Genomic DNA, 13116 nt, shown 5'->3' on the forward strand with positions numbered 1-13116 from the left:
TGGAAAACTCTAAAGCGGGTGTTGTCGCCGCGCGCGTACTGAATAGTAGTGTTGTCGCGCGAGTTCTTATCAGCTGTGTTGTCGCGCGCGTACTGAATAGCAGTGTTGTCGCGCGAGTTCTTATCAGCTGTGTTGTCGCGCGCGTACTGAATAGCAGTGTTGTCGCGCGAGTTCTTATCAGCTGTGTTGTCGCGTGCGTACTGAATAGCGGTGTTGTCGCGCGAGTTCTTATCAGCTGTGTTGTCGCGCGCGTACTGAATAGCGGTGTTGTCAGCACACTGTTCAGATTGATGCAGACATGAGACCTCTATCTTACTCATGGTTTGTCCTCTCAAGTGGGGGAAAGACAATGCACAACGTTACCCACTGCTGTCAACCTGGGCCAAGTCATATCTCTCTTGTCCCAGAAACCTCAGTCCCAAATGAGAGGGTTTTTTTCTGTTGCAGGGGACATTGTAAATACCCAGAGATACCAGCTTTCACCAGATTATATTTATATGATAATTTTCCTTTAAACCCATCTCTATCTAAGTGAGCGAGTGATTAAATGTTGAATGTGATGAGTTTTCAACTCATACTAAATTGAAACTTTATTTTTTTACATGGTTTAATAGTTTTTTGTTATTAAAATTGAAGTTCCTGTTTCAAAGCTTACAGATAGATGGCTAATTTGTATGTCATTGACACTTTTGGCACTTTTTTGGAGTATTTTCATAAGTTTTGTTTTTTCCTGTAAATGATTCAATAAATACCGTACCGTGACATTCATACCGAGGTATTACCGTACCGTGAAATTCTGATACCGTTACATCCCTACTAAATGGGTTTTTGTGCTGTTAATTTTTTATGCCTGTCAGGAATAAATAAATGACATTAAAACCACCAGCCGGTGGTCGGTAGTTGGTTTCTGCCTCAATTAACAATTCATTGATTTGTTCAAAACTTCTGATTAATTTTCAAGTGATTGTCTGGATCATTAAATTGGTTAAGGATGAAATCAGTCAAGGGAAATTGCATCACATTTTGCTTACTTAAAGGTGCAGTAGGTGATCTGCCACAATGCTAGTCTGTTAGCTTAAATCCCTGAAACACCGTCCCTCCCCTGCTGTCCAAAGCTACGCCTCCTGAAACACAAGCGCGTACCTTACAGATGACAGCAGAACCCTCTCTCATGTGTTGAGCTTAAGCTAAAGCTTAGCCGGCGGCGTGCAAGAGTTACACTTATTATTACACTAATTTCTAAGCCATACTTACATGCTATTTCTAACCGAATATTCAGAGTAACGGTAAACAATATAGTGAGGGTGTCACAGGTTGTCATTGTTCAAAAATGAACCAATATGAATATAAAACCATCTTCAGCTCAGTAAAGCAGGCTAGGCGGAATAGCGCTTTTTACTGATGTTTTGTTGTTAAATTAAATAAATCTACATTATCTATGCTGTCAATGGACCTTATGAAACTGGAAATTGTAACATCAATCTTTCACCAGAAGATTTCAGTGGCTGAACAACACTTCTGTGCATATAACCTATTCATAACAACCTAATCGACATCAGCCCTGCGTGACTAAAATAGTTTTAAATATAGCATTACCTGTCTAAGAGAAATACTTCAGCCATGGTGTTGTCCTTCCTCCAGCATGCAAAAGTATCTCCAATATTGATTCAGGATTTTAAAAAAAAGTTTTGAATCAGCATGTTTTAACACTTGCTCTCGCGCTCTCACTCTCGTGAATGAACAGCAAACGACAGAGCTGCGTACGAACAGATGTGCAGTAGCTCAAATTTGTAGTCAGATAGCCTGACACAATTTTTTTGGATGAATTTTTTTTAGTCTTATGCCTCACCCAAAATATAAAAATACATAAAAATACATTTACTTTAATCAGTACTATTGGAATGTGAAGAGACTTTCAACCAGCACAACAAAAACCGTCTCTAAAGATGATCATCTACTGCACCTTGAAAGGGGTGGTCCAAAGTGTATTTTTAAGGCTCGTAACATGCCATTTCCCCTCAGAGTTGACTTTTTTCAACTGAGAGCGCACGGCGCACAACAGCAAAAACGGGAGGCGCAGCAGGCGTTAGTGAACCATTCAAAAAAAGGCGCCTCTCAACGCATAAAGTACATTTGGTGTAATCGGCCCCTCAGTAATGCGAAATGTTCACCTTTTGCGAGTTTATTATTTGAGATGTATAATGCACCGAAAGAGGCCGCATAGAGAGACACTGCAGCGCTGATGAAGATTGTGGGTGTTTACAGCAGTTTTATGGATAAATATGAATTAGTGGCTAAATTTTTATAATATAAAAAAAAAGAAAATCTCATTACTGGATATTCATTTAATGTAGGCAATAAGATGTTGCATTCTTGTCGGCTTAGTCCCTTTATTAATCCGGGGTCGTCACAGCGGAATGAACCGCCAACTTATCCAGCACATTTTTATGCAGCGGATGCCCTTCCAGCTGCAGCCCATCTCTGGGAAACATTCACTCACACACACTCATACACTATGGACAATTTAGCCTCCCTAATTCACCTGTACCGCATGTCTTTGGACTGTGGGGGACACCGGAGCACCCGGAGGAAACCCACGCGAACACAGGGAGAACATGCAAACTCCACACAGAAACGCCAACTGACCCAGCGACCTTCTTGCTGTGAGGCGACAGCACTACGTACTGCTGATATAATGTAAAAACATTGAACATTAACTTACAGTGGTAAATATAAATATGGTCTACACCCTATTTTGAAAATGAATATTTGTATGCATTTCTTGGTGAATATAGGTAATATATTTTGGTGCATTAAAACAAAACAGATTTATTAAATGGATATATTTATTAAAATAATATTTTAGTCTCTGAACATCTTTAGAAATATAAAGATAAAAGATTTAAATTCATGCTAAAAATTGGAAAAATAATTACAAACTACAAAATTTCAACTAAATTAAAAAAAAAAACTTTTGTTTCTCTTGAATTTTGCTCTTTAAAAAAATTATTTAATATTTTTCCCTAACATATAAATTTGGTTGTACTTATTTTGGACCATTATCATAAGTTATTTTTGTTAGATTAGCTCCAGATTTGGCTTCAGTACTGACTGTATGTTCAGTACTTCAGTAATGTACTGTATGTGCACAAATATTATATTGTAAAGCTTCCTATAGAAAATATGAATTTAAATGAGAGGTTTCTGAGGGGTGTACTCATATGTGTTGAGCGCTGTATATTGGTAAACAAATCAGTATTCAAATTTAAATACATCCTTTAAAAACATGTCCATTGTTACATAATTTCCTGTCTTCGACCCATCCATCAGCCTTGTTTATTGGCTTGAGAAAGGGAGGAGTGTAGGGAAATACAGTTTTCCATGACCATTCCTCATGTTTCCCTTCATCTCTCCCCCGCCTTTCTCTATTTCTCTTTGTCTGAAGCAGATTTGATATACTGTACGTGTAAAATGTAGCATCTGAATGCGGCTTTGCAGGCGATGTGTGTTACTGTCAGTGGTAATGCACGCTCAGCAGCAGCGCCGTAGTCCTTTCCACTGTTTACCAGAGTTTAGCAGCTTTCCTGGCTGAAGCTGCTCGGTTTGAGTCCCGGCGGACATGTCCCACAATGCTGCTAATGGCTCCGTGTTCGCGGACATTTCTAGCGTAATATTTGACCGCGACATACTGTAATGAAAAAATAGTTTTATGACATTGATGCAGCACTCATTTGAGCCCGAGTGTTTGACCGCAGTCTGGGGACTTTCACCTCTGCATCTGTCATGTGCTCTTTTTTTCCAGGCTGAGATTCTGAGTGTCCTGAGCCACAAAAATATCATCCAGTTCTACGGAGCCATTCTGGAAGCACCCAACTATGGCATTGTCACAGGTAATAAATTGTCATTTCTTTCTGTATCAGATCTCAAATCAATGCTTGTTGCTCACAGGTTTCTCATAAAGCACAAATATATCTCTCAGGCTGGGTTATTATTATAGTTAAAAAGATAGTTGACCTAAACATTCCTACATAGGCTCATTCTGAAAACGTAGATCTATATACATTTCTGGAGATCACGAATTATGTAGCGAGAAGTACGTATGGCTGCATTTCGTCTTTAAAATGAACGCTACGGGGCGGTATGACACCGTTCCTTTCCTGCTTTCCCACTGTAACCAGTTGGTCCAGTTCGCCATGTATGTAGCCAGACTTGAGACGCAGGAAGGAGTTGACCACGACAACGAGGTTAGAGTCTGGCAAAGAACGGTTCCAGAAAGAAAGTAAGACAAAAACAGAAGCCAAAAAATTAAATAAGTAAATAACAGTGTGAGAGTCAGTAGCGTGGGCCAGGGGGGGCGGTGCCCCCGTGTCAACAAGCTTGGCCCCCCTAATTTTGGACGTGTATTTTTGTGTCAAAACGCCACGGAGAAGCGAGATTAGCCATCCGTGGTAGTCTGCGGATATATGACTGAGACCTCTCTCGCTCGCTCCTGGTGTTGCGTGCACTTGCGTTCTCTCTTTTGGCGCGCTCTCTGTGTCACGCGCACTCGCACTCTCTGTGAGTGACGGTGCTGTGCATATCCGTTTCCCTCATTCATCAGAAGTTAACCCCCAAATTGACACAGCCAGGTAATAAATACATTCAACTTCAGGTATGTTCATGTTGCGAAATGTCCACTGTTGATTATATTAGACTTTTTTTGTTTTCAATAGCGATTTTATAGCAGTTAATACAGGAAGTCCTCAGACATGCATGGGTATTATTATTAATCAGAAGTTAAGTGCACATAGTTTTACGTTAGAAAATGCAGTCTTGAATTTACAAACAGTCAGCAAGTGCCGGAGAACAGATGTAACACATTGATCAAATGTAGTTTTCAGCACGCTTATGGAATAAAGTGGTAACACTTTACAATAAGGTTCATTAGTTAATGTATTTACTAACATGAACTAATCATGAACAACACGTGTACAGCATTTATTAATCATAATTGAACATTTACTAATGCATTATTAACATCCAAGTCCATGCTTGTTAAAATTAGTTAATGCACCATGAGTTAACATGAACTAACAATGAACAACTGTATTTTCATTAACTAACGTTAACTAACATGAACAAATACAGTAGTTAATGTATTGTTCATTATTTGTTCATGTTAGTAAATGCATTAATTAACATTAACTAATGAACTTTATTGTAAAGTGTGACCAATAAAGTAATATTCAATTTGTTTAGTTTTGCCTTCATTCGTTTTTGATTTCAGTCGTGACATAAAGCACGAGTCTTCAACACATCATTTATTTATATTAATCTGTTTTGTTTAACTAATTTGTAATTACTATTTTTTGCCTTTCCCGTGGTGACAGTCAGTGCATAATATTTATTCATTCATTCATTCATTCATTCATTCATTATGTTTATTATTCCGGGGTCGCCACAGCGGAACGAACCGCCAATATATCCAGCACTTGTTTTACGCAGCAAATGCCCTTACAGTCGCAACCCATCTCTGGGAAACATTTACACACACACATGCACTCATACACTACGGACAATTTAGCCTACTCAATTCTCCTGTACCGCATGTCTTTGGACTGTAGGGGAAACCGGAGCACCCGGAGTAAATCCACGCGAACACAGGGAGAACATGCAAACTCCACACAGAAACACCAACTGACCCAGCCTAGGCTCTAACCAGCGACTTTCTTGCTGTGATGCGACAACACTACCTACTGTGCCACAGTGTCGCCCAGTGCATAATATTTTACTAGTTATTTTGCTTGATAGTTGTATTCAGACAAAGCCCCTAAAGTATTCTATAGTCTTTGATTCAGATTAAAGTGTAATTTAAAGACTTAACCAGGTTATGTTAACTAGGAAAGTTGTAATAATTAGTCAAGTTATTGTATAACGGGTTAGTTGTGTAGACAATCAAAACATTTACAGTAAATACTTTTATGAAGATAATACTGACCTTAAAATAGTTTTTTTTTTAATTTATTAAAAACTGCTTTTATTCAATAAATAAACAATAATAAATAAGACTTATTATGACTCTAGAAGAATTATTTTAGTTTTATAGGAAATACTGTGAAGATTTCCTAGGTTTGTTAAAGATCACTTGGGAAACATTATTTTAAATTAACAAGAGGGCAAAAAAATAACTTCAACTGTATCTGTTAAAGTTTACTGGTGTAGAAATGTGCCTTGATGTACTTGAATGTTAGAAATGTGTAATCCTACAACAATATAAGGTTACTTGTCAAATAAATCAACATGGAATATTATTTTGAGTTTATTTAATTAGCCTATTTATGAAGACTACAGAGTGACGCATGACAAAAAATTGCTTTATCAATTGTTTAAGTACTTTGTGATACATGTTAAAGTGTGCCCCCCAAAAAGTACAAGTGGCCCCCCCACTTGTTACTCGGGTCTAGAACCGTCACTGGTTAGAATGTGTTTAAATCTAAAAATGTGGTAAAAATCAGACGAGGGCTTTTCTTTTTCTGGATGGCTTTTGAAAACACTTTCGGTTGGGTTTAGGGAAATGGGTGGGCGGGTCAATCAGTACTTTTAAAAACACTATTGGTTGCGTTTAGGCGACCTCTGGTGGGTTTACATGACAACAGCAGGTGCAAATAGCACTTGCGTAAGAAATTTGAGATCTCAAAAAGAGTACACAGCGGCTTCTAGTGGATTTGCGGAAACAAAAACTGCAAAAACTGATACGTGTTTGGCGCTCTACATAAATGTATATAGTGGTAGGTTTTCAGAATGAGCCTGGGTTGCTTTTAACTGACATCTTCATTTGCTTTATTAGAGGAATAGCGTACTGTAGATGTTACAGAGATCTCCTTTTGATTGTTCTTTCCTGAGGAATTCCTATGTCTCTTGTCTGGCTTCTGCCATGTTGTTGTGACTGTAAAATGCTTAGTGGCTGATCAGGGTGTGAGAGCAGTTCATCAAGGGGACTCGTGCACACACACACATACACAGTTGTCTTGCCATTTTTTAAACATCCTATTGTGATCTCTGTCTCCAGGGATGTAAATGCGCGTATGAGCAGATTTATGTGTCCTAATCGCTTCTCGAGAGCATGTCTTTCAGCTGGGGATTCAGTAAATCTAGCGCTCGGTCATGCTGTCATCTTTGGTCTCTCTCTCTCTCTCTCTGCCAGTGTGTGTGTGTGTGTGTGTGTGTGTGTGTAAACGGGAAACCCTGTGTGTGTTATGCTGTGTTTGACTTCACTCGAGGCTTGGTGACAGATGATTTCATGTGCTGACTGACATTTTGACATGAGACAAGATTGTTGCTTGCTTTGTCTGCCTTTCATTCTTCTTACTCTGTAAAAAAATGCTGGGTTCCACACAATGGATTTGTGTTGGGACAACATGAAGGTCCCGTGAAGTGCGATGTGCATTTGTATTCAGTGTTTGACGTAATCTCAATCAAAACATGAAGAGAGAGTGGGACATAGTGTATCTGCTCCCCTATGGCGTTTTGTTTTATCACAGCTCTGCTAGTGAGAGTGGTTGAGCTCAACTGCATCAAATGTGAAGCGTCTTGAAGGGGGGTAGGGCATGTCAGACACTAGAGAGCATTTGATTGGTCAAGATTTGATGAGAAACTTAAGTATGAGATGATGTGAAAAAAAAAAACTTTGACCCATTTAGGCAGAAAGCAACAAACTACAAGCTTTACATGTTTATATCAGTTTTGTATCTTCATTCATTCATTCATTCATTTTCCCTTCGGCTATTAAATTAACGTTTATTTTTAGTTTATCAATCATATTGTATTGAATTGATCAACATTTTTTAATGCTACAAAAACTGCTATCGGATTTAATTTGAAACCAATTACAGAGAAACACATTTCAAGAGTTCACATTAGATAGGCTCCCGCCTGGTCATTAAGCAATGTAAGGGCGTCTGAGATCAGATAGTTCTCGAGAGCTCCTCATGGTAAAGGAGATAAAGTGGGAGATGGGGTGGAATAGGGCATCCTTAAAAAAAATGAAGATAATTGAAGTAGGGTGAAAATGAGCTGTTTATTGTATGCTTGGGTTTATCTGATTTGTATGCTTGGGTTGATCTGTTTATCGCCGATTGCAGAGAAGAGACCAGTCGCATTAAATCATATCACATGCTCGTTTCGAAATTAGTTTATAAAGCTTTACTAAATGTATTCAATCCTAATCCTGAAAATTGTATATTTTGAGGTTGAAAGTAAGTTTCTTATATCATATTTAATTCAATTCAATTCACCTTTATTTGTATAGCACTTTTACAATGTAGAACGTGTCATAGCAGCTTCACATAAAAGATCATAGTAAATTGGAACAGTGTAGTTCAGTTCAGTGTGGTTTAATAATCACTACTGAGGGTCTAAACACTGGAGAGCAAATCCATCGATGTGTGGCTCTATCGATCCCAAACTATACAAGCTAGTGGTGACACCGGAGAGGGAAAAAAAAACTTGAGAGAAACCAGACTCAGTTGGGCACGACCATTTTAATTTCTCGGCTGGCCAAACATCTTGTGCAGAGCTGTAGTCTCAGCGGCGGAGGCTGAAAGCTGGGCCTCAGTGACTCGTTTGTCCCTGGGGCATCACAGGAATCAGTCTCATGCTCTCCACTCCTCCATGACCACCGCAGCAGCTGCTCAGGATACGGCTTGGTCCAGCATATTCACTTTCACATTTTATTCACTTCAAAACATTTTATCATGGTATTTTTTCATAAATAATGCACAGCTCTAAACAAGTTTGCCATCATTTTTTTTAGCATTTGAAATAATTTCTGACGAAATATTAAGATATAAACAATTTGCACTATGCAAGGTTGCGTTTAAAACTTGTGTTATTGATTACACAGTAATTGTGATCATAAATGCTGCCTTGGTGAGAAAAAAGGACTTCGGTTGCTCTTTATTTTACTGTGTAACTATGCATTTAACTAAAAAGTAATATTAATTAACTGCATGTACACTGTAAAAAAAATGTTGATCCAACTTAAAGTTAAGGCAGCAAACTTCAGGACATTTTTAAGAACTCGAAGTTTGCTTTTTTTGCTGTTTACTTACTATATGATCATTGTTATTATGAAGGTTAAGTTTAGGGTTAGCTGCATTGAATTATGCATAATTAATTGTAATTGCCATAGTAAGTACAATTGAAGTCAAAAGTTATTAGCCTCCCTGTGTATTTTTCCCCCAATATCTGTTTAATGAAATGAAGAATAATTTCTGAACATTTTAGTTTTAATAACTAATTTCTAATAACCGATTTATTCTTTGCTATGATGAGGTGTTCAAGATACTAGTATTCAGCTTAAAATGACATTTACAAGCTTAACTAAATTAATTAGGCTACTACAGGCAAGTTAGGGTAATCGAATCATTGGATAACGATTGTTTGTTCTGTAGACAATCCATAAAATATTGCTTAAGGGGGCTAATAATACTGACCTTAAAATAGATGTATTTTTAAAATACATATTCATTCATTCATTCATTTTCTTGTCAGCTTAGTCCCTTTATTAATCCGAGGTCGCCACAGCGGAATGAACCGCCAACTTATCCAGCAAGTTTTTTGACGCAGCGGATGCCCTTCCAGCCGCAACCCATCTCTGGGAAACATCCACACACACATTTTCGCACTGACAATTTAGCCTACCCAATTCACCTGTACCGCATGTCTTTGGACTGTGGGGGAAACCGGGGCACCCGGAGGCAACCCACGCGAAGGCAGGGAGAACATGCAAACTCCACACAAAAACGCCAACTGAGCCGAGGTTCGAACCAGCCACCTAGCGACCTTTTTGCTGTGAGGCGACAGCACTACCTACTGCGCCACTGCCTCGCCTTAAAATACATATATTACATATAATATAATACATATAATACATACAGTTCAGCTTTTATTCTAGCTGAAATAAAACAAAGAAGACTTTCTCCAGAGGAAAGAATATTATAGAAAATACTGTGAAAAATTCCTTGCTCTGTTAAACATCATTTGAGAAATATTTGGAAAAAAAAATATTCACAGGAGGGGAAATAACTTTGACTTCAACTGTACATAGAGCTAAAAAAATAAATAAGTTGCAACAATCTTTGAACAGTAATTAATTTGTGTTTCAAATTTTCTTTCTACAAAATTAACCGCAGAGTAAATATTTCTAACCATTATTTTCTCGACTGTATTTTGGCATCAGCGTAACAGCGGACTGATTTACCTGCAGCATATATCAGCTCCACAGCCTGTAGTTGACGCGTGTGATGATATGCATATGGCGTGTGTGTTTGTGTTGTAGAATATGCCAGCAGAGGATCGCTGTATGAGTATTTGTCCAGTGCTGACAGTGAGGAGATGGATATGGATCAGGTAATGACCTGGGCGATGGAAATTGCTAAAGGTATGTGTCTGTAACGAATATGTGTGTTTATGTAATGAGCTCAGTCACATATTCCTCGTGAGATAATGGCTGGTTCTGTGATTTGTTTCTGTGTAGGAATGCATTATTTACATGCCGAGGCTCCTCTGAAAGTCATTCATAGAGACCTGAAGTCGAGAAATGGTGAGATTTTAGTTGTTCTGTGAGCTTTACCGCAAGAGAAAAATGATAATTTGGTGATAATATACAAATAACTGTTTCCTTTTCTCTTTATTAGTTGTGTTAACTGCAGACAATGTTTTAAAGGTATGCTTTCAATTTGTGTTCACATTTATTCAGGGCCTAAAATTAACATTTGCTACAGTGCCCATTGGCTGGTAGATTCTTAATTAGTATGTCAAATTTGATATTATAATTATTGGATCACAAACACTGTGTTGTAATGAATATCAGGTAAAGATGGCATGCGATGCACGACAGTATTAAAGTAAAAAATGATACTTTTAATATTTATTAGAACATGCAACATGAGCTCAACACATTTCAATAAGGATGTTAATCTGTTGTACGCAAAACAGAAGCATTTTGGAAAAGATCCTCTGTAGTTTTGCAATATAATAAAAGATCTATGGTTCAGTGTTTGACTTTTGCAATTTTATGTTTTTTTTCTAAATAATAATAAATAATTGTTATTGTAATTATTTTTATATTAAATAATATAATTATTGCATTATTATATATTTTAATTCTTGTATATTAAAATATTTAATTATTATAATATATAACATGCACTTTTTATTAAATGCTTAAATAGTTTCTTTAATAAAATTTAATAAATAATATAAGGAAATTATTTATTTAATAGTAATAAAATTATTATTATCATCATCATATAAACTATATTTAAGTAGTGATATATTTAATAAGACTACATTAAATTAATTATATATAATTACTATTATTTATTTATATATATTTTTTTATTTAATTAAGAATTATTTGTAAATACTTATTTTATACATAGTATTATTAGTAAATAATTTGTATTATTAATAATAATAATAACTATATTGTATTATTATTATTATTATTATTATTATTCATTTTCTTTTCAGCTTAGTCCCTTTATTAATCTGGGGTCGCCACAGCGGAATGAACCGCCAACTTATTCAGCACATGTTTTACGTAGCAGATGCACTTCAAGCAGCAACCCATCAATGGGAAAATAATAATAATATTCTTCTTCTTCTTCTTTTATTTATATTATTATTATTATTTATGTTATTATTATTATTATTATTATTACTATTATTATAATTATTGTTATTATTATTATTATAATTATAATTATTATCTTTATTAATTTCCCAGTACTGGGTTGTGGCTTGAAGGGCATCCACTGCGTAAAACATATGCTGAAATAGTTGGTGGTTCATTCTGCTGTAGTAACCCCTGATAAATTAGGGATTAAGCCAGAGGTGTCAAACTAAGTTCCTGGAGGGCCGCAGCCCTGCAATTTTAAACCAACACACTTACCTGTAGATTTCAAACAAGCTTGAAAGACTTGAAGTGTAATTAGGGTTGGAACCAAACTGTGCCGAGCTGCGACCCTCCAGGAACAAAGGTTGACATTTGTTGACTAAACCAAAGGAAAATTTATGAATAATAAAAATAATAATAATAATTATAATAATAATAATAATTATTATTATTATTATTATTATTGCAATTTGATGTTACATATTTCTGTTTCTTCAGCCTTTAGCGGGTTTGGCAGAATGTTAGTTTCAGGCCCTGTAAATATTATGTCCTTATTAACTCACTTCAAAATATCTGTGTGGCAGCTTCAGCATTATGCATTTTGTTTGTGTTAGATCTGTGATTTTGGAGCATCTAAGATGGTTTCTCACACGACGCACATGTCCTTGGTGGGCACCTTTCCCTGGATGGCACCTGAAGTGATCCAGAGTCTGCCCGTCTCTGAGACCTGCGACACCTACTCATATGGCGTGGTCAGTACTTTTCAGCTTCATTCACACTGTTGTGGGAATTAAGTTATTTTTGGCAAGCATGACCATCAGAATATTATAGGGGTGTCAAAATTAATTGTTTCTTCGGTGCACCGCGATGCAGACGCGGACAATTCGGTATCCGTTTCATTAATAATCATAACCGGTTATTGTGTACTGACATCATTTATCTCATATGCGCTCTGTGGCGAGGGAGGCGAGCGCGAGTATTTACAACACTCTAACAAATAAAAACCCATAACCTGTGCACAATTTGACTGCGTGTGTGTTTGCTGGATCAGTCTTTCATTGACACACAGCAGAAGCCCCTATTTCACTGCGATTGAGAGAATAAAAGTACTCTATTTTTCTCTCTTTCTCTCTCTCTCTCACACACACACACACACACCAGCACCGGTGGCCCATTTGACCTGCTGGCATGACTTTTCCTCTCGGCTGTTTTACAGCGCTACTTCTGAATACAGACACGACTGTGTGCCAGCAGAGTTTTCTCCACCGTGTCTATCATGGATCAGCTGTGATCGCCGCTGCCGCTAGCCGCTTATCAATGTCACTGATCTGTGAAGAGCGCAGCGCGCAAGAGCCAGTCGCAACCATTTTTTTTTAAGGGTGTGACTAATCAAAGGGGTGTAAGAGAACTAGACAAGGATCAGAAAGCGAGCGGGATATTTATATTTGTTAATATCA

At 37.2% G+C, this 13116-nt stretch overlaps 1 protein-coding gene across 6 annotated transcripts in view; it reads left to right on the forward strand.

Moving 5' to 3' along the window:
* map3k20b (mitogen-activated protein kinase kinase kinase 20b) overlaps positions 1–13116 on the forward strand; it is a 43286-nt gene that overhangs the window by 7656 nt on the left and 22514 nt on the right. For all 6 annotated transcript variants that reach the window (NM_001366971.2, NM_212842.3, XM_087255330.1 and 3 more), the window contains exons 3-7: positions 3803–3890; positions 10319–10420; positions 10517–10582; positions 10677–10705; positions 12274–12411. In NM_001366971.2, coding sequence (NP_001353900.1) covers positions 3803–3890; positions 10319–10420; positions 10517–10582; positions 10677–10705; positions 12274–12411 — 423 coding nt within the window. The remainder of the gene's footprint in view (positions 1–3802; positions 3891–10318; positions 10421–10516; positions 10583–10676; positions 10706–12273; positions 12412–13116) is intronic.

This window comes from Danio rerio, chromosome 6, assembly GCF_052040795.2.
Source record: "Danio rerio strain M-AB ecotype USA chromosome 6, GRCz13ab, whole genome shotgun sequence".
In the NCBI taxonomy this organism is placed as follows: domain Eukaryota; kingdom Metazoa; phylum Chordata; class Actinopteri; order Cypriniformes; family Danionidae; genus Danio; species Danio rerio.